We start from the raw sequence: 27791 nt of genomic DNA, 5'->3' as shown, positions 1-27791 counted from the left end.
TTTTATTCCGCAAGCCCACTGGTACCTGGCTCGATTGTAAACATTTGGTTATGTTTCGATGAGCCTCATGTAGTTTCTATCGTTACCTTACCCAATCTAAATCTTTCAGTGGTGCTGTGACAGGTAGGGAACACTTGATGAGACACTTTGCAAATTGTAGAACATCGAGGATGGTCAATTTATGCACCTGTTCAAGTCCTATGGATTACATAGGTTAAACTAAAAGGTAATTCCGAGTCTGGATTAGCAAACATTTGGGTGATATCTGTAATGACTGGGATACTCCACTTGCGCGCCATGTCAATCAGGTACATCAGAGGAATTTGTACTGAATTTCCTTCAGGATTATTGAGTTAATCCCACCTCCGAAGAGACTGGGTGACTGGGGCTAAAAGATTTTACAACGTGAGGCAAGATAGATATTTTGGCTTGAGTCAGTAGCTCCTGGAGGATTAAACGAGCAGCGGAGCTTTGTCAATTCCCTATGACCCTCTTATGTCCACTCTTATATAATCCTAAGGTTATTATATAATAATTCCTAAGGTAGGAAGCAATTAGCAAATAGCATATAGGCCACTAGGCTGTGCCATGTTTTATCTCGTTTTACTTATTTATGAGCTGTTTTCGGGGATAACCTAGTAGTGTCTCCACTAGTTCTATCTGAGCCCCCCCGTCTTTTTCAATGTCATTATGGTGGTTACCCACCGTTATATTGGGGAGCTAGAATTTACAATATCAGGGTCATTGAGGGTGAGCTGGCGTTGAGCGGAGGCGGTATATCGCTTTTTAGGGTGCCAACCTCCGTGGAAGGCAGTTTAACCATCAAGCCAAAATTAGGGCCAGCTGCCCTTCCACTCATGTTTTGTGACCTACCCCTGTTTGTTTAAAAGTCCCCCTTTTTAATACTGATCAATTAAAGTTGTTATAAATTGTCAAAGGTTTTTTTAGTGTTTTTTTTAATTTTCGTCCATTGCCGCTAGACAGCAGAACATGTGCAGTGTTTACGAGCACTTTTCTATTAAGCTTGTAAGCGCTGATTTTGAAGCTGCCCATGATTGCTAAAGCGCACTGATACATCCTAATCAAGTGCTCAGAGGTAGACAGGAGAGGTGGTCGGTCTCCAAGAGAGGAAACAAACATTGCAGTTAATATTTGCGGAATGGCTTCAAACTTTAATACGCGGTACATTGCAAAAGTGTTTGAATTTACAAGCTGAGGATATCCTTCTCTGAATATGGGAATAAACCTTTAATATAAAATGTGTTTTCGAAGCCAGACAACCCCGCTAACTTTTACTCTCATGTTTCAAAATATCCCGGTATTAAAAGGCACTAGAGCCACAATGAACGGCAGCACAGACAATAGTAACATAGTAACATAGTTAGTAAGGCCGAAAAAAGACATTTGTCCATCTAGTTCAGCCTATATTCCATCATAATAAATACCCAGATCTACGTCCTTCTACAGAACCTAATAATTGTATGATACAATATTGTTCTGCTCCAGGAAGACATCCAGGCCTCTCTTGAACCCCTCGACTGAGTTCGCCATCACCACCTCCTCAGGCAAGCAATTCCAGATTCTCACTGCCCTAACAGTAAAGAATCCTCTTCTATGTTGGTGGAAAAACCTTCTCTCCTCCAGACGCAAAGAATGCCCCCTTGTGCCCGTCACCTTCCTTGGTATAAACAGATCCTCAGCGAGATATTTGTATTGTCCCCTTATATACTTATACATGGTTATTAGATCGCCCCTCAGTCGTCTTTTTTCTAGACTAAATAATCCTAATTTCGCTAATCTATCTGGGTATTGTAGTTCTCCCATCCCCTTTATTAATTTTGTTGCCCTCCTTTGTACTCTCTCTAGTTCCATTATATCCTTCCTGAGCACCGGTGCCCAAAACTGGACACAGTACTCCATGTGCGGTCTAACTAGGGATTTGTACAGAGGCAGTATAATGCTCTCATCATGTGTATCCAGACCTCTTTTAATGCACCCCATGATCCTGTTTGCCTTGGCAGCTGCTGCCTGGCACTGGCTGCTCCAGGTAAGTTTATCATTAACTAGGATCCCCAAGTCCTTCTCCCTGTCAGATTTACCCAGTGGTTTCCCGTTTAGTGTGTAATGGTGATATTGATTCCCTCTTCCCATGTGTATAACCTTACATTTATCATTGTTAAACCTCATCTGCCACCTTTCAGCCCAAGTTTCCAACTTATCCAGATCCATCTGTAGCAGAATACTATCTTCTCTTGTATTAACTGCTTTACATAGTTTTGTATCATCTGCAAATATCGATATTTTACTGTGTAAACCTTCTACCAGATCATTAATGAATATGTTGAAGAGAACAGGTCCCAATACTGACCCCTGCGGTACCCCACTGGTCACAGCGACCCAGTTAGAGACTATACCATTTATAACCACCCTCTGCTTTCTATCACTAAGCCAGTTACTAACCCATTTACACACATTTTCCCCCAGACCAAGCATTCTCATTTTGTGTACCAACCTCTTGTGCGGCACGGTATCAAACGCTTTGGAAAAATCGAGATATACCACGTCCAATGACTCACCGTGGTCCAGTCTATAGCTTACCTCTTCATAAAAACTGATTAGATTGGTTTGACAGGAGCGATTTCTCATAAACCCATGCTGATATGGAGTTAAACAGTTATTCTCATTGAGATAATCCAGAATAACATCCCTCAGAAACCCTTCAAATATTTTACCAACAATAGAGGTTAGACTTACTGGCCTATAATTTCCAGGTTCACTTTTAGAGCCCTTTTTGAATATTGGCACCACATTTGCTATGCGCCAGTCCTGCGGAACAGACCCTGTCGCTATAGAGTCACTAAAAATAAGAAATAATGGTTTATCTATTACATTACTTAGTTCTCTTAGTACTCGTGGGTGTATGCCATCCGGACCCGGAGATTTATCTATTTTAATCTTATTTAGCCGGTTTCGCACCTCTTCTTGGGTTAGATTGGTGACCCTTAATATAGGGTTTTCATTGTTTCTTGGGATTTCACCTAGCATTTCATTTTTCACCGTGAATACCGTGGAGAAGAAGGTGTTTAATATATTAGCTTTTTCCTCGTCATCTACAACCATTCTTTCCTCACTATTTTTTAAGGGGCCTACATTTTCAGTTTTTATTCTTTTACTATTGATATAGTTGAAGAACAGTTTGGGATTAGTTTTACTCTCCTTAGCAATGTGCTTCTCTGTTTCCTTTTTGGCAGCTTTAATTAGTTTTTTAGATAAAGTATTTTTCTCCCTATAGTTTTTTAGAGCTTCAATGGTGCCATCCTGCTTTAGTAGTGCAAATGCTTTCTTTTTACTGTTAATTGCCTGTCTTACTTCTTTGTTTAGCCACATTGGGTTTTTCCTATTTCTAGTCCTTTTATTCCCACAAGGTATAAACCGCTTACACTGCCTATTTAGGATGTTCTTAAACATTTCCCATTTATTATCTGTATTCTTATTTCTGAGGATATTGTCCCAGTCTACCAGATTAAGGGCATCTCTAAGCTGTTCAAACTTTGCCTTCCTAAAGTTGAATGTTTTTGTGACTCCCTGACAAGTCCCCCTAGTGAAAGACAGGTGAAACTGTACAATATTGTGGTCGCTATTTCCTAGATGCCCGACCACCTGCAGATTTGTTATTCTGTCAGGTCTATTAGATAGTATTAGGTCTAAAAGTGCTGCTCCTCTGGTTGGATTCTGCACCAATTGTGAAAGATAATTTTTCTTGGTTATTAGCAGAAACCTGTTGCCTTTATGGGTTTCACAGGTTTCTGTTTCCCAGTTAATATCCGGGTAGTTAAAGTCCCCCATAACCAGGACCTCATTATGGGTTGCAGCTTCATCTATCTGCTTTAGAAGTAGACTTTCCATGGTTTCTGTTATATTTGGGGGTTTGTAACAGACCCCAATGAGAATTTTGTTACCATTTTTCCCTCCATGAATTTCAACCCATATGGACTCGACATCCTCATTCCCTTCGCTAATATCCTCCCTTAAAGTGGACTTTAGACAAGACTTTACATAGAGACAAACCCCTCCTCCTCTCCGATTTTTACGATCCTTTCTAAACAGACTGTAACCCTGTAAGTTAACTGCCCAGTCATAGCTTTCATCTAACCATGTCTCGGTTATTCCCACTATGTCAAAGTTACCTGTAGATATTTCTGCTTCTAGTTCTTCCATCTTGTTTGTCAGGCTTCTGGCGTTTGCGAGCATGCAGTTTAGAGGATTTTGTTTTGTTCCAATCTCCTCACTGTGGATTGTTTTAGAAATGTTCTTACCTCCCTTCTGAGTATGTTTTCCTGGGTCGTCTTTGTTCGAGTCTAATGTTTTTCTTCCCGTCCCCTCTTCATCTAGTTTAACGCCCTCCTGATGAGTGTAGCGAGTCTTCTGGCGAATGTGTGTTTCCCAGGTTTGTTGAGGTGTAGTCCGTCTCTGGCGAGGAGTCCATCATACCAGTAATTCACACCGTGGTCCAGGAATCCAAATCCTTGTTGTCTGCACCATCGTCTTAGCCAGTTGTTTGCATCAAGGATCCTGTTCCATCTCCTGGTGCCATGCCCGTCTACTGGAAGGATAGAAGAAAAAACTACCTGTGCATCCAGTTCCTTTACTTTCTTCCCCAACTCTTCAAAGTCCTTGCAGATTGTCGGTAGGTCCTTCCTTGCCGTGTCATTGGTGCCAACATGTATCAGAAGAAATGGGTGGACGTCCTTGGAGCTGAAGAGCTTTGGTATCCTATCGGTCACATCCTTGATCATCGCACCTGGAAGGCAGCATACTTCTCTTGCAGTTATGTCCGGTCTGCAGATGGCTGCTTCGGTGCCTCTCAGTAGTGAGTCTCCCACCACCACCACTCTTCGTTGCTTCTTGGCTGTACTTTTTGCTGTCACTTGTTGCTGTGTGCCCTTTTCTTTTTTGCTTGCTGGTATTGCTTCATTCTTAGGTGTGCCATCTTCATCCTCTACAAAGATTTGATATCGGTTCTTCAGTTGTGTGGTTGGTGATTTCTCCATGGTCTTCTTGCTTCTTTTGGTCACATGCTTCCACTCATCTGCTTTTGGAGGTTCTCTGACACTTTTTGCACCTTCTGTGACCAGTAGAGATGCTTCTGTTCTGTCTAGAAAGTCTTCATTCTCTTTGATGAGTTTCAAAGTTGCTATTCTTTCTTCCAGACCCCGCACCTTTTCTTCTAAAAGGGCCACTAGTCTACACTTCTGACAGGTGAAATTGGATTCTTCTTCTGGTCGATCTGTGAACATGTAGCACATGCTGCAGCTCACCATGTAGGTTGTCACATCTGCCATGTTGCTCCTAGATCCTGCTGACTTGCTGTGTGTTTTCCTTCTTGTGTAATCTACTCAGCCAAGCTCTCTTGCAATAATGTCCTACAGGCAAAAATTCTTACGGCGCGCGGTTTTGTGATGCTTTCGAAGCAGCTGGTCCCGGCTGTACCCAACGATCTTCTAGCTTAGGGAGACTTCACTTCTCCCAGAAGGCACCTGGAATATGCAAATTAGCCTCCTGAAGCTTGAATCCCTGGTTTGGTGATGCTTTCGAAGCAGCTGGTCCCGGCTGTACCCAACGATCTTCTAGCTTAGGGAGACTTCGCTTCTCCCAGAACAATAATATTGTTTCGGCAGCACATTTTGTAGTAGATGATACATCAATGCTTGTTGCCCGTGTGCAGGAATATGTGGTTTCCTTCAGCACTGTACCCGCGGTTGAGGACTCATTTCTTTTATAACAGAAGCCTTCAGAAGCGCAGCCACGGTTTATTGAAGTCACAGTCAGCGAGCCTAGAAAATAAAAAATATCAATGGTTTTCATTGTAACAATTGTGATCCCAGGGGCTGCAACAGCAATTAGGATTTAAGGGATAAGGATGTCAACAGTGCCGCGTGGCTAATTATGACAAGCAGAGGCACATTTTAAAGTCTTGCATGTATATCACTGAAAACCAGACTTTTGACTTCAAAGCGGAGTAGGGAGCTCTGTGGCTTGTCCAGCACTTTGGACTCTAGCACTCTTGACTGTGTGCATGTGATCAGAGCAGCACAAGCGGATGATGGCTGACCAAGCAAGCTTATGTCTCCAGGATGTGTCCCGTTCTTGTGAAAAGCATTGAAGCATTAAGTGGGGCTTTGGGTGACATTGTTTAAAATTTGTTTTGGGGCTTGTAGAACTCCCCTTATGCCAAAGATAACTGTATACTGAAAATTATTCCATGTGTTATCTTCTTCAATATTAATTTTTATTCCATAAACTGAAATATACACATGGAAATTAGAAGCTTTTTGTGATGACTCAGAGTCCTTCTGGTTACTGGTGATAGGGTGAACTATTCTTAATTATGCCAGTTTTTCTGTTAACTCTTGTTTTATGTTAATTTATGGAATGCCTGCTGATTACGTATTGTATGAGCCCCCTGTGGTTTACTAGTCTGCACAACTTGAAGGACAAATGTGCAGGTTAATTGAACAATCTAACAATGAGGGATTACCTCCCCCCACCTTCCCCCAATCCAGCAGGAGAACGTCCTGAATAAGATCTATGGGTATAAAAGGGGCCTTCCTCCCTCTCCATAACTGACTGGGGGCCAATTTCTCAATCCCATTTTATTTTTACACTTAATATTTCACCTGTAGTTTTTTTCGTAGTTTCAATAAGACACATAGTTTGATCTCCTGCACAACTTAAGGTCTCCAGAATTTCACATGATAATTCCAGCGGAGCGCACTTGGGACATTTTAATCCATTGGGCGTCGAACTTCCTTCCGGTGCTACAACAACACAAAAAGAGTAGAAAATTATACTTTAATGATATTTAAACAGAGAAAAAATCAGAAAGAGAAAAATAATGAAGTTTGCTGTATAAATAAATCTGAGATAAGGAAGGAAATTACCCTTCATAGCAGACACTTATTTAAACACGGAGATAATATTCAATTAATAGTTTATGTTCACTTTTGCAAGTTAATTTATTATAGCTTCCATGTGTAGGGGGTATGATATATTATGTTTATACCTTTGCCTTTCTCTCTTGTCCCGGTACCGTATGTTATCGGTGTTGGTATATTGTTTAACGTATGATATAATTGCTACAAGATCAGGTGTATTACCGTGTCCTGTTCACTATATATATGTAATGTTATAATTGTCTTTCTTATCAAGGTGTTATGCCTTTAATCTGCTAAATATATATTTACTAGCTGCAGCTAAGATAGGGAAGACTGGGGAGAAGAGCCTGGGTTCCCAGACAGTCCACATGGACTTACGTGCCCAGGACAAAAGCAGCGACCATGAAACGTTCACTAAGAGGGAAACCCAGCCATCCACAGCATTGGGCCTGAACAGCAGTGACCAGTACAGCAGCGGGAAAGGAGAATCAAGACAGAGGCAGTGTGTTGTGAATTCTGTGGCTGAATTCACTCCTGTGGTCACAAGTGGTACTGCAGCTTCTGAGCTTCCTCTCTCAGGTGTTCTGGTGAGCTCGTTAACTGCTTCATTACTTAACTCCGCCTGATGCTGCTATCCTTGCTCCTTGTCAATGTTTCAGTGTTGGTTCTGAGCTTCTCCTGATTGTTCCTGTGACCTGCTGCTCTGTATAGCTAAGTGCGTTTTGCTTTTTTGTTGCTTTTTTTCTGTCCAGCTTGTCTTTTGTTTTGCTGGAAGCTCTGAGACGCAAAGGGTGTACCGCCGTGCCGTTAGTTCGGCACGGTGGGTTTTTTTTTGCCCCCTTTGCGTGGTTTTGCTTTAGGGTTTTTTGTAGACTGCAAAGTTCGCTTTACTGTCCTCGCTCTGTCCTAGAATATCGGGCCCCACTTTGCTGAATCTATTTCATCCCTACGTTTTGTCTTTTCATCTTACTCACAGTCATTATATGTGGGGGGGCTGCCTTTTCCTTTGGGGAATTTCTCTGGGGCAAGTCAGGCCTATTTTTCTATCTTCAGGCTAGCTAGTTTCTTAGGCTGTGCCGAGTTGCCTAGGTAGTTGTTAGGCGCAATCCACAGCCGCTTTTAGTTGTGTTTAGGATAGGATCAGGTGTGCAGTCTACAGAGTTTCCACGTCTCAGAGCTCGTTCTTGTATTTTTAGGTATTTGTCAGATCACTGTGTGCGCTCTGATCGCTAAGCACACTGTGTTTCTGGATTGCCTTCATAACACCTGTCATTAGCAAACATAACAGTACAAGGAGCCCAACTAATGATTCTCAATAGAGGGAAAGAAAAAGTTCTGACATCATTTTTTTTTTTCTGCTCTGTGTTCACTTTTTTTTTTTCCCCTAGACATTTGGGTGATTCTGGACACAGGTGTGGACATGGATATTCAGGGTCTGTGCTCTTCAATGGATAATCTCGTTGTAAATGTACAAAAAATTCAAGATACTATTGATCAGAAATCTATGTTAGAACCAAGAATTCCTATTCCTGATTTGTTTTTTGGAGATAGAACTAAGTTTCTAAGTTTCAAAAATAATTGTAAGCTATTTCTGGCCTTGAAACCTCATTCTTCTGGTAATCCTATTCAACAGGTTTTGATTATTATTTCTTTTTTGCGCGGCGACCCTCAAGACTGGGCATTTTCTCTTGCGCCAGGAGACCCTGCATTGAGTAGTGTCGATGCGTTTTTCCTGGCGCTCGGATTGCTGTACGATGAGCCTAATTCAGTGGATCAGGCTGAGAAAAATTTGCTGGCTTTGTGCCAGGGTCAGGATGATATAGAAGTATATTGTCAGAAATTTAGGAAATGGTCAGTACTCACTCAGTGGAATGAATCTGCGCTGGCAGCTTTGTTCAGAAAGGGTCTCTCTGAGGCTCTTAAGGATGTCATGGTGGGATTTCCTATGCCTGCTGGTTTGAATGAGTCTTTGTCTTTGGCCATTCAGATCGGTCGACGCTTGAGCGAGCGTAAATCTGTGCACCATTTGGCGGTACTGCCTGTGGTTAAACCTGAGCCTATGCAGTGCGATAGGACTATGACTAGAGTTGAACGGCAGGAATACAGACGTCTGAATGGTCTGTGTTTCTACTGTGGTGATTCCACTCATGCTATTTCTGATTGTCCTAAGCGCACTAAGCGGTCCGCTAGGTCTGCCGTCATTGGTACTGTACAGTCCAAATTCCTTCTGTCCATTACCTTGATATGCTCTTTGTCGTCGTTTTCTGTCATGGCGTTTGTGGATTCGGGCGCTGCCCTGAATCTGATGGATTTGGATTATGCTAAACGTTGTGGGTTTTTCTTGGAGCCTTTGCGGTGTCCTATTCCATTGAGAGGAATTGATGCTACACCTTTGGCCAAGAATAAACCTCAATACTGGGCCCAGCTGACCATGTGCATGGCTCCTGCACATCAGGAAGTTATTCGCTTTCTGGTGTTGCATAATCTGCAGGATGTGGTCGTGTTGGGGTTGCCATGGCTACAAACCCATAATCCAGTATTGGATTGGAAATCCATGTCGGTATCCAGCTGTGGTTGTCAGGGGGTACATGGTGATGTTCCATTTTTGTCGATTTCGTCATCCACCCCTTCTGAGGTCCCAGAGTTCTTGTCTGATTATCAGGATGTATTTGAAGAGCCCAAGTCCGATGCTCTACCTCCGCATAGGGATTGTGATTGTGCTATCAATTTGATTCCTAGTAGTAAATTCCCTAAAGGTCGATTATTTAATTTATCCGTGCCCGAACACGCCGCTATGCGCAGTTATGTGAAGGAATCCCTGGAGAAGGGACATATTCGCCCATCGTCATCACCACTGGGAGCAGGGTTCTTCTTTGTAGCCAAGAAGGATGGTTCGCTGAGACCGTGTATTGATTACCGCCTTCTTAATAAGATCACTGTTAAATTTCAGTATCCCTTGCCATTGTTATCTGACTTGTTTGCTCGGATTAAGGGGGCTAGTTGGTTCACTAAGATAGATCTTTGTGGTGCGTATAATCTGGTGAGAATCAGGCAAGGAGATGAATGGAAAACTGCATTCAATACGCCCGAGGGTCATTTTGAGTATCTAGTGATGCCGTTCGGACTTGCCAATGCTCCATCTGTGTTTCAGTCTTTTATGCATGACATCTTCCGTGAGTATCTGGATAAATTCCTGATTGTTTACTTGGATGACATTTTGATCTTCTCAGATGATTGGGAGTCTCATGTGAAGCAGGTCAGAATGGTTTTTCAGGTCCTGCGTGCTAACTCTTTGTTTGTGAAGGGATCAAAGTGTCTCTTCGGTGTGCAGAAAGTTTCATTTTTGGGGTTCATCTTTACCCCTTCTACTATCGAGATGGATCCAGTTAAGGTCCAAGCCATCCAGGATTGGATTCAGCCGACATCTCTGAAAAGTCTGCAAAAGTTCCTGGGCTTTGCTAATTTTTATCGTCGCTTCATCTGTAATTTTTCTAGCATTGCCAAACCATTGACCGATTTGACCAAGAAGGGTGCTGATTTGGTTAATTGGTCTTCTGCTGCTGTGGAAGCTTTTCAGGAGTTGAAGCGTCGTTTTTGTTCTGCCCCTGTGTTGTGTCAGCCAGATGTTTCTCTTCCATTCCAGGTCGAGGTTGATGCTTCTGAGATTGGAGCAGGGGCGGTTTTGTCACAGAGAGGTTCTGATTGCTCAGTGATGAAACCATGTGCTTTCTTTTCCAGGAAGTTTTCGCCCGCTGAGCGTAATTATGATGTGGGCAATCGAGAGTTGCTGGCCATGAAGTGGGCATTCGAGGAGTGGCGTCATTGGCTTGAAGGAGCTAAGCATCGCGTGGTGGTATTGACTGATCATAAGAACTTGACTTATCTCGAGTCTGCCAAGAGCTTGAATCCTAGACAGGCCCGTTGGTCGTTATTTTTTGCCCGCTTCGACTTTGTGATTTCGTACCTTCCGGGCTCTAAAAATGTGAAGGCGGATGCTCTGTCTAGGAGTTTTGTGCCCGACTCTCCGGGTTTATCTGAGCCAGCGGGTATCCTCAAGGAAGGAGTCATTGTGTCTGCCATCTCCCCTGATTTGCGGCGGGTGCTGCAAAAATTTCAGGCGAATAAACCTGATCGTTGTCCAGCAGAGAAACTGTTCGTCCCTGATAGGTGGACTAATAAACTTATCTCTGAACTTCATTGTTCGGTGTTGGCTGGTCATCCTGGAATCTTTGGTACCAGAGAGTTAGTGGCTAGATCCTTCTGGTGGCCATCTCTGTCACGGGATGTACGTACTTTTGTGCAGTCCTGTGGGATTTGTGCTAGGGCTAAGCCCTGCTGTTCTCGTGCCAGTGGGTTGCTTTTGCCCTTGCCGGTCCCAAAGAGGCCTTGGACACATATTTCGATGGATTTCATTTCTGACCTTCCCGTTTCTCAAAAGATGTCAGTCATTTGGGTGGTCTGTGATCGCTTTTCTAAAATGGTCCATCTGGTGCCCTTGGCTAAATTGCCTTCCTCCTCTGATTTGGTACCTTTGTTCTTTCAGCATGTGGTTCGGTTGCATGGCATTCCTGAGAATATTGTTTCTGACAGAGGTTCCCAGTTTGTTTCAAGGTTTTGGCGAGCCTTTTGTGGTAGGATGGGCATTGACCTATCCTTTTCCTCGGCTTTCCATCCTCAGACTAATGGCCAGACCGAACGAACCAATCAGACCTTGGAAACATCTGAGATGTTTTGTTTCTGCAGACCAGGATGATTGGGTGTCCTTTTTGCCGTTGGCTGAGTTCGCCCTTAATAATCGGGCCAGCTCGGCTACCTTGGTTTCTCCATTTTTTTGCAATTCTGGGTTCCATCCTCGTTTCTCTTCAGGACAGGTTGAGTCTTCGGACTGTCCTGGTGTGGATTCTGTGGTGGATAGGTTGCAGCAGATCTGGACTCAGGTAGTGGACAATTTGATCTTGTCCCAGGAGAAAGCTCAACTTTTCGCTAATCGCAGACACCGTGTGGGTCCCCGACTTCGTGTTGGGGATCTGGTTTGGTTATCTTCTCGTCATATTCCTATGAAGGTTTCCTCTCCTAAATTAAAACCTCGTTTTATTGGTCCGTATAGGATTTCTGAGGTTCTCAATCCTGTGTCTTTTCGTTTGACCCTCCCAGACTCCTTTTCCATACATAATGTATTCCATAGGTCGTTGTTGCGGAGATACGTGGCACCTATGGTTCCATCTGTTGAGCCTCCTGCCCCGGTTTTGGTGGAGGGGGAATTGGAGTATATTGTGGAGAAGATTTTGGATTCTCGTGTTTCTAGACGGAAACTCCAGTATCTGGTTAAATGGAAGGGTTATGCTCAGGAAGATAATTCCTGGGTTTTTGCCTCTGATGTTCATGCTTCCGATCTTGTTCGTGCCTTTCATGCGGCTCATCCTGATCGGCCTGGGGGCTCTGGTGAGGGTTCGGTGACCCCTCCTCAAGGGGGGGGTACTGTTGTGAATTCTGTGGCTGAATTCACTCCTGTGGTCACAAGTGGTACTGCAGCTTCTGAGCTTCCTCCCTCAGGTGTTCTGGTGAGCTCGTTAACTGCTTCATTACTTAACTCAGCCTGATGCTGCTATCCTTGCTCCTTGTCAATGTTTCAGTGTTGGATCTGAGCTTCTCCTGATTGTTCCTGTGACCTGCTGCTCTGTATAGCTAAGTGCTTTTTGCTTTTTTGTTGCTTTTTTTCTGTCCAGCTTGTCTTTTGTTTTGCTGGAAGCTCTGAGACGCAAAGGGTGTACCGCCGTGCCGTTAGTTCGGCACGGTAGGTTTTTTTTTGCCCCCTTTGCGTGGTTTTGCTTTAGGGTTTTTTGTACACTGCAAAGTTCGCTTTACTGTCCTCGCTCTGTCCTAGAATATCGGGCCCCACTTTGCTGAATCTATTTCATCCCTACGTTTTGTCTTTTCATCTTACTCACAGTCATTATATGTGGGGGGCTGCCTTTTCCTTTGGGGAATTTCTCTGGGGCAAGTCAGGCCTATTTTTCTATCTTCAGGCTAGCTAGTTTCTTAGGCTGTGCCGAGTTGCCTAGGTAGTTGTTAGGCGCAATCCACAGCCGCTTTTAGTTGTGTTTAGGATAGGATCAAGTGTGCAGTCTACAGAGTTTCCACGTCTCAGAGCTCGTTCTTGTATTTTTGGGTATTTGTCAGATCACTGTGTGCGCTCTGATCGCTAAGCACACTGTGTTTCTGGATTGCCTTCATAACACCTGTCATTAGCAAACATAACACAGTGAGAGGAAGGAGACATAGGTAGCTCCATGATGCGGTTGCTTATAGCTTGGGCAGACGCTCTCAGTACCAGGGCGAAACGGCTGCTGAAGTGCAGTGCAGAAGGGCAGGTCGCTCGCCAAGTGGCAACTAGCTTTGGAAGCAATAATTCTCTTGTCTGGGGTGAAACAGACTAAGAAAGGTTTAACCATTGAAGAGCTGTATTGGGAGGATACTGAGGAACCGTGCGGCACGGTCAGACCCGGGTGTGCATTGTGTGACAGAAAGGAATGTGAAGGGAAAGGAGAAGAGATGTATAATGTGAATCCTGTTGGAAATGCTGTGAAGAATCTGGATGTGCTGCTAAGGAAACATTAAAGTTGTTTATTTGAAAGTTGAACAGGACCGTGTCTCATTCTTATTAACACCGACTGAAGGGCGCCTACCGCGCAGCAGAGGTGACCCTGACGGTGCAGAAAGTGGAGCCTCAGGTACGCAAAGAGATGGACACTGTTTTCATGTAACTGGAGGCCAGGGCACAGATGTACCGGAGTGCTCGGCCATGACTACTGCACTGGTCCAACCCCTTACACATGTATCTGAAATAAAAAATGAAGCACCTTTCTTAAGAATCTTAAATCTAATTATCTAATGATTAATCAAGAATCTAAGAATCTTGATTAATAACAACTTACTAATTTGTGTCTACAGCTCCTATATAACTATCTTACTATATGTTTCTCAGTGGTTACAGACTACTAACAATTCTGTTTGAATACTTATTTTCCACCATAATATGCAAATAAAATGTTAAAAAAATAGACAATGTGATTTTCTGGATTTTTTTTTCTCAGTTTGTCTCCCATAGTTGAGGTCTACCTATGATGTAAATTACAGACGCCTCTCATCTTTTTAAGTAGTGGAACTTGCACTATTGCTGACTGACTAAATACTTTTTTGCCCCACTGTATATACTAGATTGTGGCCCGATTCTAACGCATCGGGTATTCTAGAATATGCATGTCCCCGTAGTATATGGACAATGATGATTCCAGAATTTGCGGCAGACTGTGCCCGTCGCTGATTGGTCGAGGCAACCTTTATGACATCATCGTCGCCATGGCAACCATTATGACATCTACGTCGATACTGTGCCCGTCGCTGAATCAGAAACGTGGGATTTCTACGTCTTTTATGACATCATCGTCGCTGGCGGCCTCAACCAATTTCCAGGACAGACAGACAGACAGACAGAAAGACAGACGGAAAAACCCTTAGGCAATTATATATATAGATTTGCCATTGTTTTCCACATTCCTTTGTTGTTTTATATATCTACAGTATTGTAAATTCACTGACCATTGCTAGATATGTTGTGAAATATTTGAGAATCATTGATCCCATGAACCTATTATCTGAGTTGAATTCTGCACTGAACTAATTACCAATGGGCTTTTCTGGCGTACAAAGATTTTCAGAACAACATGTAGTCGCTATCCTCTCTGAAGAAGTCGTAGATGTGCTGTAGATTCCCTTTGCTTTACATTCACTCAGTTGGGCGCAGAATCTAATAAACCTCTGAAAAATGAAATCACCTATAAAGAAAAAAAAGACGGAATAACAAGTCAAAAAGTTTTAAAGCTTTTTCGAATTCATTAGTGTTAAATATACTTATTTTGCATATTTACTTATTCAGGACTTCTTACCAGATGCGATACTCCAAAGAAAATGTCACAATATTTCTTAATAAAAAATGTAATGATTTATTGATTCATCTTTGCGTATTTTTGTCTGCACTTGCACAGTTCCTGGAATCAGCGCAAGCTCAGTGTATTCAAGGTGAGGATTCTGATAGACGTGTCTCATTATTGGACTCTCCATGTGTGCTGTCTCAGCGTCAGTTAGGAAAATCTGTCCACTTGTGCGAGGGGGTTAACTATTCTCAGTTATGCCAGCTGTACTATTCCTTTGTTCAATAAGTTAAGGGACATAATCTATTTTTTTCATATGAGACTGTCAGGTGCCCCTTTTGTATACTGATTTGTTGAATGCCTGCTGAGCTGAATTCAGATTGCATCAGCCCTCTGTGGTGTACTAGTCTGCATCATTTGGAGGACAATTATTCAGTCTAATTGAATTAGTAAACAATTATGGAGCAGTCGTGAATTTTCTGCTTGTGTTTCCATTTCTGTGGGACAAAATGAGAGCTGAGGGATATAAAAACGGGTCTGCTCCTGTCACTGATGACTTCTACAGGGCTTCGGCTAGGAACCTCTACCCTTCTTAGTGGGTGCTTGGCAATATCAGGATACTGCTGGCTGGGGTAGTTGGCCCTGGATGCTCCAAAGTCACAGAGGTTATAAGCCCTGGCAAGTCAGCGGAAGGTTGAGACTCTATCACTTGCACCATCTTGTGTCCTTGCTGGGAATGTACTACAGGATGGGGCATTTATATGGATACACCTGGGTGGTCCATGTATATGGATACACCTAAATAAAATGGGAATGGTTGGAGACATCAACTTCCTGTTTGTGGCACATTGGTATATGGGAGGGGGAAACTTTTCAAGATGGGTGGTGACCATGGCAGTCATTTTGAAGTCAGCCATTTTTGAATGCAACTTTATAAATGTCCCACCCTGTATATGTTGTTGACTGTTGATGACTTAATAAAGTTTTACCAGAGTGTGGTACCCTCACCATGTGTTGTCTGAATAGTGTTCTTGCCACAGGGAAGGAGTGTTGGCTTTCAGTGGGATGACCCATAACCCATAGGATCTTTCTAAAGATAGCCAGGCCAGCAGAAAAGAGCACTCACTAACCCTCGTGTGTTCACATCGTGCATCTGCTGCCATTTTCTGGAGGAGTAGTACATTTTCAGGCTTATCTTATTAAGAGCCATGGATTCACACAGTGGGAAAAAAAAGCTGAAAAATTATATCTTCGATAATAATTAAGTAACAATTACTACACTGACAGTAAATGTTAGGAGGGGAAGTTGGCCACTCTATGACTAATACTACTACATGGGTGTTAAAGGGTTATTTTCAAAAGCAATCAAGTTATACTCTTCCCTTTTGATGGGGAATAACTGGCTGATTGGGTTGGTTGGGTTGTGACCACTGGGACTCCCAGGGATCTTAAGAACGGATCTCTTTAACCTAAGGAACGGGGCTCTGCAGCCACATCCTAAATGTCGCCAAAATATGCATGCTCAGTCCCCATTTCATCCAATGTTTATGAAAACAACAGAAATATAAATATATATCTATCTATATATATATATATATATGTATATATATATATATATATATATACATATATATATATATATATATATTACTAGCTGAAGAGCCCTGCGTTGCCTGGGCATAGTAAATGTTATGAAAGGCAATTCAAAATCACAATGGACATGGAGGTCATAGCACATACAGTGAACTGACAATAACCCAAAATATAGAACGAGCTCTGAGACGTGGGAACTCTGCAGGCCGCAATCCCTAAGCCTATCAAACCACAACTAAAGGTAGCCGTGGAGCGCTCCTGACCAGAACCTAGGCGCCTCATCACAGCCTGAGAAACTAGCTAATCCTGAAGATAGAAAAATAAGCCTACCTTGCCTCAGAGAATTTCCCCAAAGGAAAAGGCAGCCCCCCACATATAATGACTGTGAGTAAGATGAAAACACAAACATAGAGATGAAACAGATTTAGCAAAGTGAGGCCCGACTAGCTGAACAGAATGAGGATAGGGAAGATAACTTTGCGGTCAGCACAAAAACCTATAAAAAACCACGCAGAGGGGACAAAAAGACCCTCCGCACCGACTAACGGTACGGAGGTGGTCCCTCTGCGTCTCAGAGCTTCCAGCAGGCGAGAGAAACCAATTAAGCAAGCTGGACAGAAAAATAGCAACAAAATAACATAAGCAAAACTTAGCTTTGCAGAGCAGCAGGCCACAGGAATGATCAAGGGAAAAAACAAGTCCCATACTGAAACATTGACAGGAAGCATAGATCAAAGCATCAGGTGGAGTTAAGTAGAGAAGAAGCTAACGAGCTCACCAGATCACCTGAGGGAGGAAACTCAGAAGCTGCAGTACCACTTTCCTCCACAAACGGAAGATCCCAGAGAGAATCAGCCGAAGTACCACTTGTGACCACAGGAGTGAACTCTGCCACAGAATTCACAACAGTACCCCCCCCTTGAGGAGGGGTCACCGAACCCTCACCAGAGCACCCAGGCCGACCAGGATGTGCCACATGAAAGGCACGAACAAGATCGGGAGCATGGACATCAGAGGCAAAAACCCAGGAATTATCCTCCTGAGCATAACCCTTCCATTTAACCAGATACTGGAGTTTCCGTCTTGAAACACGAGAATCCAAAATCTTCTCCACAATATACTCCAATTCCCCCTCCACCAAAACCGGGGCAGGAGGCTCAACAGATGGAACCATCGGTGCCACGTATCTCCGCAACAATGACCTATGGAATACGTTATGTATGGAAAAAGAATCTGGAAGGGTCAGACGAAAAGACACAGGATTAAGAACCTCAGAAATCCTATACGGACCAATAAAACGAGGTTTAAACTTAGGAGAGGAAACCTTCATAGGAATATGACGAGAAGATAACCAAACCAGATCCCCAACACGAAGTCGGGGACCCACACGGCGTCTGCGATTAGCGAAAAGTTGAGCCTTCTCCTGGGACAAGGTCAAATTGTCCACTACCTGAGTCCAAATCTGCTGCAACCTGTCCACCACAGTATCCACACCAGGACAGTTCAAAGACTCAACCTGTCCAGAAGAGAAACGAGGATGGAACCCAGAATTGCAGAAAAACGGTGAAACCAAGGTAGCCGAGCTGGCCCGATTATTAAGGGCGAACTCAGCCAAAGGCAAAAAGGACACCCAGTCATCCTGATCAGCAGAAACAAAGCACCTCAGATATGTTTCCAAGGTCTGATTGGTTCGCTCGGTCTGGCCATTAGTCTGAGGATGGAAAGCCAAGGAAAAAGACAAGTCAATGCCCATCCTACCACAAAAGGCTCGCCAAAACCTCGAAACAAACTGGGAACCTCTGTCAGAAAATATATTCTCTGGAATGCCATGCAAATGAACCACATGCTGGAAGAACAAAGGCACCAAATCAGAGGAAGGCAATTTAGACAAGGGTACCAGATGGACCATCTTAGAAAAGCGATCACAGACCACCCAAATGACTGACATCTTTTGAGAAACGGGAAGGTCAGAAATAAAATCCATAGAGATATGTGTCCAAGGCCTCTTCGGGACCGGCAAGGGCAAAAGCAACCCACTGGCACGAGAACAGCAGGGCTTAGCCCGAGCACAAATCCCACAGGACTGCACAAAAGCACGCACATCCCGCGACAGAGAGGGCCACCAAAAGGATCTAGCCACTAACTCTCTGGTACCAAAGATTCCAGGATGACCGGCCAAGACCGAACAATGAACCTCAGAGATAACTTTATTAGTCCACCTATCAGGGACAAACAGTTTCTCCGCTGGACAACGATCAGGTTTATTAGCCTGAAATTTTTGCAGCACCCGCCGCAAATCAGGGGAGATGGCAGACACAATTACTCCTTCCTTGAGGATACCCGCCGGCTCAGATAAACCCGGAGAGTAGGGTACAAAACTCCTAGACAGAGCATCCGCCTTCACATTTTTAGAGCCCGGAAGGTACGAAATCACAAAGTCAAAACGGGCAAAAAACAACGACCAACGAGCTTGTCTAGGATTCAAGCGCTTGGCAGACTCGAGATAAGTCAAGCTCTTATGATCAGTCAATACCACCACGCGATGCTTAGCTCCTTCAAGCCAATGACGCCACTCCTCGAATGCCCACTTCATGGCCAGCAACTCTCGGTTGCCCACATCATAATTACGCTCAGCAGGCGAAAACTTCCTGGAAAAGAAAGCACATGGTTTCATTACTGAGCAACCAGAACCTCTCTGCGACAAAACAGCCCCTGCTCCAATCTCAGAAGCATCAACCTCGACCTGGAACGGAAGAGAAACATCTGGTTGACACAACACAGGGGCAGAAGAAAAACGACGCTTCAACTCTTGAAAAGCTTCCACAGCAGCAGAAGACCAATTGACCACATCAGCACCCTTCTTGGTCAAATCGGTCAATGGTTTAGCAATACTAGAAAAATTGCAGATGAAGCGACGATAAAAATTAGCAAAGCCCAGGAACTTTTGCAGACTTTTCAGAGATGTCGGCTGAGTCCAATCATGGATGGCTTGGACCTTAACAGGATCCATCTCGATAGTAGAAGGGGAAAAGATGAACCCCAAAAATGAAACCTTCTGCACACCAAAGAGACACTTTGATCCCTTCACAAACAAAGAATTAGCACGCAGGACCTGAAAAACCGTTCTGACCTGCTTCACATGAGACTCCCAATCATCCGAGAAGATCAAAATGTCATCCAAGTACACAATCAGGAATTTATCCAGGTACTCTCGGAAGATGTCATGCATAAAGGACTGAAACACTGATGGAGCATTGGCAAGTCCGAACGGCATCACGAGATACTCAAAATGACCCTCGGGCGTATTAAATGCAGTTTTCCATTCATCACCTTGCTTAATTCGCACCAGATTATACGCACCACGAAGATCTATCTTTGTGAACCAACTAGCCCCCTTAATCCGAGCAAACAGATCAGATAACAATGGCAAGGGGTACTGAAATTTAACCGTGATCTTATTAAGAAGGCGGTAATCTATACAAGGTCTCAGCGAACCATCCTTCTTGGCTACAAAAAAGAACCCTGCTCCTAATGGCGACGATGACGGGCGAATATGCCCCTTCTCCAGGGATTCCTTCACATAACTGCGCATAGTTGTGTGCTCAGGCACGGACAAATTAAACAATCGACCTTTTGGGAATTTACTACCAGGAATCAAATTGATAGCACAATCACAATCCCTATGCGGAGGTAGGGTATTGGACTTGGGCTCATCAAATACATCCCGGTAATCAGACAAGAACTCTGGGACCTCAGAAGGAGTGGATGACGAAATTGACAGAAATGGAACATCACCATGTACCCCCTGACAACCCCAGCTGGACACCGACATGGATTTCCAATCTAATACTGGATTATGGGCTTGTAGCCATGGCAACCCCAACACGACCACATCATGCAGATTATGCAACACCAGAAAGCGAATAACCTCCTGATGTGCAGGAGCCATGCACATGGTCAGCTGGGTCCAGTATTGAGGCTTATTCTTGGCCAAAGGCGTAGCATCAATTCCTCTCAATGGAATAGGACACTGCAAGGGCTCCAATAAAAACCAACAACGCTTAGCATATTCCAAGTCCATCAAATTCAGGGCAGCGCCCGAATCCACAAGTGCCATGACAGAATATGATGACAAAGAGCAGATCAAGGTAACGGACAGAAGAAATTTTGACTGTACAGTACCAATGGTGGCAGACCTAGCGAACCGCTTAGTGTGCTTAGGACAATCAGAGATAGCATGAGTGGAATCACCACAGTAGAAACACAGACCATTCAGACGTCTATGTTCTTGCCGTTCAACTCTGGTCAAGGTCCTATCACACTGCATAGGCTCAGGTTTAAGCTCAGGTAATACCGCCAAATGGTGCACAGGTTTACGCTCACGCAAGCGTCGACCGATCTGAATGGCCAAAGACATAGACTCATTCAAACCAGCAGGCATAGGAAATCCCACCATGACATCCTTAAGGGCTTCAGAGATACCCTTTCTGAATATTGCTGCCAGCGCAGATTCATTCCATTGACTGAGCACTGACCACTTTCTAAATTTCTGACAATATACCTCTATCTCATCCTGAGCCTGACAAAGAGCCAGCAAATTTTTTTCTGCCTGATCCACTGAATTAGGCTCATCGTACAGCAACCCAAGCGCCAGGAAAAACGCATCGATATTACTCAATGCAGGATCTCCTGACGCAAGAGAAAACGCCCAGTCCTGAGGGTCGCCGCGCAAAAAAGAAATGGCGATCCTAATCTGTTGAATTGGGTCACCAGAAGAGCGAGGTTTCAAAGTCAGAAATAGTTTACAATTATTTTTGAAACTCAGAAATATAGTTCTATCTCCAAAAAACAAATCTGGATTAGGAATTCTCGGTTCAAGCAAAGAATTCTGGACCACAAAATCTTGAATATTTTGAACTCTTGCCGTGAGCTGATCCACACATGAAGACAGACCTTTAATGTCCATTGCTACACCTGTGTCCTGAACCACCCAAATGTCTAGGGGAAAAAAAAGACAAAACACAGTGCAAAGAAAAAAAAATGGTCTCAGAACTTCTTTTTTCCCTCTATTGAGAATTATTAGCACTTTTGGCTTCCTGTACTGTTATGAAAGGCAATTCAAAATCACAATGGACATGGAGGTCAGAGCACATACAGTGAACTGACAATAACCCAAAATATAGAACGAGCTCTGTGACGTGGGAACTCTGCAGACCGCAATCCCTAAGCCTATCAAACCACAACTAAAGGTAGCCGTGGAGCGCTCCTGACCAGAACCTAGGCGCCTCGTCACAGCCTGAGAAACTAGCTAATCCTGAAGATAGAAAAATAAGCCTACCTTGCCTCAGAGAATTTCCCCAAAGGAAAAGGCAGCCCCCCACATATAATGACTGTGAGTAAGATGAAAACACAAACATAGAGATGAAACAGATTTAGCAAAGTGAGGCCCGACTAGCTGAACAGAATGAGGATAGGGAAGATAACTTTGCGGTCAGCACAAAAACCTATAAAAAACCACGCAGAGGGGACAAAAAGACCCTCCGCACCGACTAACGGTACGGAGGTGGTCCCTCTGCGTCTCAGAGCTTCCAGCAGGCGAGAAAAACAAATTAAGCAAGCTGGACAGAAAAATAGCAACAAAATAACATAAGCAAAACTTAGCTTTGCAGAGCAGCAGGCCACAGGAATGATCCAGGGAAAAAACAAGTCCCACACTGAAACATTGACAGGAAGCATAGATCAAAGCATCAGGTGGAGTTAAGTAGAGAAGAAGCTAACGAGCTCACCAGATCACCTGAGGGAGGAAACTCAGAAGCTGCAGTACCACTTTCCTCCACAAACGGAAGATCCCAGAGAGAATCAGCCGAAGTACCACTTGTGACCACAGGAGTGAACTCTGCCACAGAATTCACAACAAGTAAATATCTGTGGTTAGTTATAGCACCTCACTTCTCTTATTTTCCCATCATGCCTCTCATTTTCCCCATCACATCTTTCATTTTCCCCCTCACACCTCTCATTTTCTCCCTCACACCTCTCATTTTCCCCCTCACTCCTCTCATTCCCCCCTAACACTTGTCATTTTAACCTCACATCTGTCATTTTCTGATCACTCCACTATTTTCCCTCACTCCTCTCATTTTGCACTCACACCTTTTCATTTTCACCTCACACCTCTCATTTTCACCTCAGTATACACATGTTTGTCATCTCCCTTATATATAGTATACACCTGTATGTCATCTCCTGTATATAGTATATACCTGTATGTCATCTCCCCTGTATATAGTATATACCTGCTGTATGTCATCTCCCCTGTATATAGTATATACCTGTATGTCATCTCCTCCTATATATAGTATATACCTGTATGTCATCTCCTCCTGTATATAGTATATACCTGTACGTGATCTGCTCCTGTATATAGTATATAACTGTTTCTCATCTCCTCCTGTATATAGTATATACCTGTATGTCATCTCCTCCTTTATATTGTATATACCTATGTGTCATCTCCTCCTGTATATAGTATATACCTGTGTGTCATCTCCTCCTGTATAGTATATACCTGTATGTCATCTCCTCCTATATATAGCATATACCTGTATGTCATCTCCTCCTGTATATAGTATATACCTATGTGTCATCTCCTCCTGTATATAGTATATACCTGTGTATCATCTCCCCTGTATATAGTATATACATGTGTGTCATCTCCCCTGTATATAGTATATACCTGTGTGTCATCTCCTCCTGTATATAGTATATACCTGTGTGTCATCTCCTCCTGTATATAGTATATACCTGTATGTCATCTCTCCTGTATATAGTATATACCTGTGTGTCATCTGCTCCTGTATATAGTATATACCTGTGTGTCATCTCCTCCTCTATATAGTATATACCTGTGTGTCATCTCCTCCTGTGTATAGTATATACCTGTGTGTCATCTCCCCTGTATATAGTATATATCTGTGTGTCATCTCCTCCTGTATTAGACCGCATTCACACGTTATTTGGTCAGTATTTTTACCTCAGTATTTGTAAGCTAAATTGGCAGCCTGATAAATCCCCAGCCAACAGGAAGCCCTCCCCCTGGCAGTATATATTAGCTCACACATACACATAATAGACAGGTCATGTGACTGACAGCTGCCGTATTTCCTATATGGTACATTTGTTGTAGTTTGTCTGCTTATTATTCAGATTTTTATTTTTGAAGGATAATGCCAGACTTGTGTGTGTTTTAGGGCGAGTTTCGTGTGTCAAGTTGCGTGTGTTGAGTTGCGTGTGGCGACATGCATGTAGCGACTTTTGTGAGATGAGTTTTGTGTGGCGACATGCGGGTAGCAACTTCTTGTGTGTCGAGTTGCATGTGACAGGTTAGTGTAGCAAGTTGTGTGCAGCAAGTTTTGCACATGGCGAGTTTTGCACGTGGCGAGTTTTATGTGTGGTGCCTTTTGAGTATGTGAAAGTTTTGTGTGAGGCAACTTTTGCATTTGTCGCAACTTTTATGCATGTGGCAATTTTTCCGCGTGTGCAAGTTTTTTGTGTGGCGAGTTTTCCATGAGGTGAGTTTTGTACTTGTGGCGAGTTTTGTGTGAGCCTAGTTTTTGCCTGTGGCGAGTTTTGCGCGTGGCGAGTTTTGAGCGGCGACTTTTGTGTTTCGACTTTTATGTGGTGAGGTTGGTGTATGTGTGGTGAAATGTGTGCTGAGGGTGGTATATGTGTTCAAGCACGTGGTAGTGTGTGGTGCATTTTGTGTGTGTTCATATCCCCGTGTGTGGTGAGTATCCCATGTCGGGGCCCCACCTTAGCAACTGTACGGTATATACCCTTTGGCACCATCGCTCTCATTCTTTAAGTCCCCTTTGTTCACATCTGGCAGCTGTCAATTTGCCTCCTACACTTTTCCTTTCATTTTTTCCCCAAATTTTGTGGCTGTAGCTGCGACGGTTCAGATGCCAATCCCGGACATACCCACATACATACACACGTACACACACATTCAGCTTTATATATTAGATAGCAGATTTTATACTAGAATTTACGACTCACATTTAGAATACCACCACATCTTACCTGCTACAGATATCCTATATCGAGAGGCACACACATTGCCAGCGGGGCAGGAGGAAATGGGAAAGGCAAGTGAACAGGAATCTGACTCCAAGCCCACACAAGTATAACATTGCAAACAATGACCTGAAATAAAATACAATGAATGATCTATGAAAATGTACCAAGAAGGCGAGGAACAGACCAAGGTTCCTGGAAGAATGTTGAACATAAAAATTGTAAACTGAAGCTCCCAGTGTAAAATCTGTAGCTTGACCTCTTATCTACCAAGAGCCATTATTAATAATGGTTCCTATTTGACTGAATGATGTTGCCATGTTGCTAAAAAAAAACAGAGATCCATCATGTTTCGCTTGTAATCCTACTACAGTATGGTGCTCCAGGGAAAGACAAAACCCTAGTAGATCCATTTCACTAAATTACAAAATTAAGGGGTTGTCCAATCTTCTGATAAAAGTCAATAGTCACAGTCATGTTATCACAGACATCTGAATACTGATAGCGTGCGGTGTGCACGCTGTCAGGATTCGATGTTATTACCGAGAAAACGGGCAATCACGTGACCATATGCCAAGGGAGTCATACGGTTACATGGAGACTAGATGTGTTTCAATCACTTAATTGTAGTGAAGCCAGGCACAGATACTCATAATGTGGACAGAAGTATGCAAATTTCATACTTGTAGTCATGTGACTATCAATTCTTGTCGGGGAATCCTGACAGTTTGCGCACCTCACGCAGTCAGGGTTCAGAAGCCTGAGGTCCCATTAAGTGAAAATCTCTTAAATTCTCACCTTAGAGATAATCATATCAATTTATCTCAATTCAGTTACAAATTTGCTGACCTCCAACAAGGAGACAATTTGTGATCTGCTTCCTAAAATGAAAATTACCATGTTACAAATTGGAGGTGTTACATCAGCCAAAAAGGAACATTTAACTCCAAACCATTTACACATTTCCCATTAAACCACTCGAATGTTGCTTTTCCAATATGTTTTAGTTCATTATTGGAAGGTGAACCTCCATCCCAGTATCAAATAATTGACAGACTGAAACAGGTTTTGCTCAAGAATATTCCTGTATTTCGCACCATTAATCTTCCCCTCAACTCAGACCATTTCCCCTGTCCCTACTGACAAAAAATATCATCATTACAGCATATTACTGCCACCACCTTGTTTCACTGTGGGGATGGTGTTCTTTGGGTGATGAGCTGTGTTGTTTTTGCACCAGACATAGTATTTACCTTGGTAGCCCAAAAGGTAAATTTTGGTCTTATCTGACCATTGCTCCTCCCTCCATACATTTGGGGAGTCCCCCAACATGAATTTTGCAAACTCAAAATGAGCCTTACAGTTTGTGTGTGTAAGTAAAGGCTTTTTTCTGGCCACTCTTCCATAAAGGCCACCTCCATAGAGTGTATAACTATTGTGGTTGCATGGACAGATACTCCAGTCTCTGCTTGGAACTCTGCAGCTCCTTCAGGGTTACCTTTGTTCTCTGTGCTGCCTCTCTGATTAATGCCCTTCTTCCCCAGGCTGAGAGTTTTGGTGGGCGCCCTCTCTTGGCAGGTTTGTTTTGGCACCATGTTGTTTCCATTTGATAATAATGGATTTGATGGTGCTCCGGGGGATCAACAGAGATTGAGATTGAGATTTTTTTTATCTACAACACAACCCTGCCTTGCACTTCACAACAAATTTGTCCCTGACTAGTATTGAGCATTCCGCTACCGCAAGTATCGGGTATCGGCCGATATTTGTGGTATCGGAATTCCGATCCCGAGTTCCGATATTTTTGCGATATCGGGAATCGGGATGAATATTTACGTGTAAAATAAAGAATAAAAAAAAAATGAATATACTCACCCTCGGACGTGCCCTGGTTGTAACCGCTTCAACCGGCAGCCTTTGTTCCTAAGAATGAGCGAGTGAAGGACCTGCGATGACGTCGCGGCTTGTGATTGGTCGCGTGAGCGGTCACATGAGCGGTCACGCGACCAATCACAAGCCGCAACGTCATCGAAGGTCCTTCACCCGCTCATTCTTAGGAACGGAGGCTGGCGGTTACACCGCTAAGGTCCAGGGTCCTTCGGAGGGGTGAGTATATCCATATTTTTTATTTTTATTTTTGATTTTTTACATGAATATGTATCCCAGGGCCTGAAGGAGAGTTTCCTCTCCTTCAGACCCTGGGAACCATTCCAGGATACATTCCGATATTTGTGTCCCATTGACTTGTATTGGTATCGGGTATCGGTATCGGCGATATCCGATATTTTTCGGATATCGGCCGATACAATCCGATACCGATACTTTCAAATATCGGAAGGTATCGCTCAACACTATCCCTGACTTGTTTGGAGCTCTCCTTGGTCTTCATGGTGTTTAGTTAGTGGAGCCTCTTACCTCATGGTGTTGCAGCCTCTGTGGCCTTTCAGAAATGGTATAGTGTATATACTGACCGACATGTGCCACTTAGATTGCTCATAGGTGGACTTCCTTTCCCTAAGTCTGAGACTTATGAAGGTAAGGTAATTGCTTGCATCAGAAATTTGTAGGGGTTTCATAGCAAAAGGGATGAATACATATGCACATGCCAATTTGTACTTATTTTAATTACATTTTTTGCCTGCATTTTTCTCACTTCATGTCACAAACGTAGACTATTCAGTGCCGATGCATCACGCACAAATCGTATTAGAAAAATATTTAATGTAAAAAAAAGGTTAAAAAGCCAAGGGGTGAATACTTTTGCAAACCATGTAAACAGCTGTATCTTCTGTTTCCTGGGCACCAGGGAACAACCTTCTATTTATCTGTGAACATTTTCCATTTTTCCTCCATGGTCTCCAATACCTCCTCAGTAATATAATATTACCCTCCTTTATATTCATTTATTTAACTCCTTAATGCCACAATCACACATCCGACTGTGATACACAGACTGCCCCTGGGTTTTATAGCTTCATAGACCGATATGAGGCTGCCTAGTTCAAGTCTGGAGACCCGTGGACAGTCAGTGTATCACGGACAGTGCTTGCGTCATGACAAACGGATGTGTAAATGTTTCATTGAGCTCGGTCCGGGATACATTGACTGTTAATATTGATTAAAAGACAGAATTGATATTAAAATATATATATACGGTATATATATTACCTGTTGCTGCCAAAGCAGAGAGGAACGACGCCAAACTCCAGAGATACATGGCTAATGTGAAGTTAGTTCCGTTCAGCGGAGATTTTAT

At 43.3% G+C, this 27791-nt stretch overlaps 1 protein-coding gene across 1 annotated transcript; it reads right to left on the bottom strand.

Moving 5' to 3' along the window:
- Nucleotides 1-603: 603 nt before the first annotated feature.
- On the bottom strand, nucleotides 604-27791 carry LOC138652179 (phospholipase A2 inhibitor NAI-like). The gene is made up of 6 exons (XM_069742946.1): nucleotides 27704-27791; nucleotides 24542-24664; nucleotides 14621-14770; nucleotides 6678-6818; nucleotides 5617-5834; nucleotides 604-720 (listed from the first exon to the last, which is right to left on the bottom strand). The coding sequence occupies exons 1-6, from the start codon at nucleotides 27750-27752 to the stop codon at nucleotides 604-606; spliced, it is 798 nt and encodes a 265-aa protein (XP_069599047.1). The 5' UTR covers nucleotides 27753-27791.

Source organism: Ranitomeya imitator, chromosome 10 (assembly GCF_032444005.1).
Source record: "Ranitomeya imitator isolate aRanImi1 chromosome 10, aRanImi1.pri, whole genome shotgun sequence".
Classification (NCBI taxonomy): domain Eukaryota; kingdom Metazoa; phylum Chordata; class Amphibia; order Anura; family Dendrobatidae; genus Ranitomeya; species Ranitomeya imitator.
The sequence above is the reverse complement of the archived record's forward strand: the minus strand, read 5'-3'. Positions and strand labels throughout refer to the sequence as shown.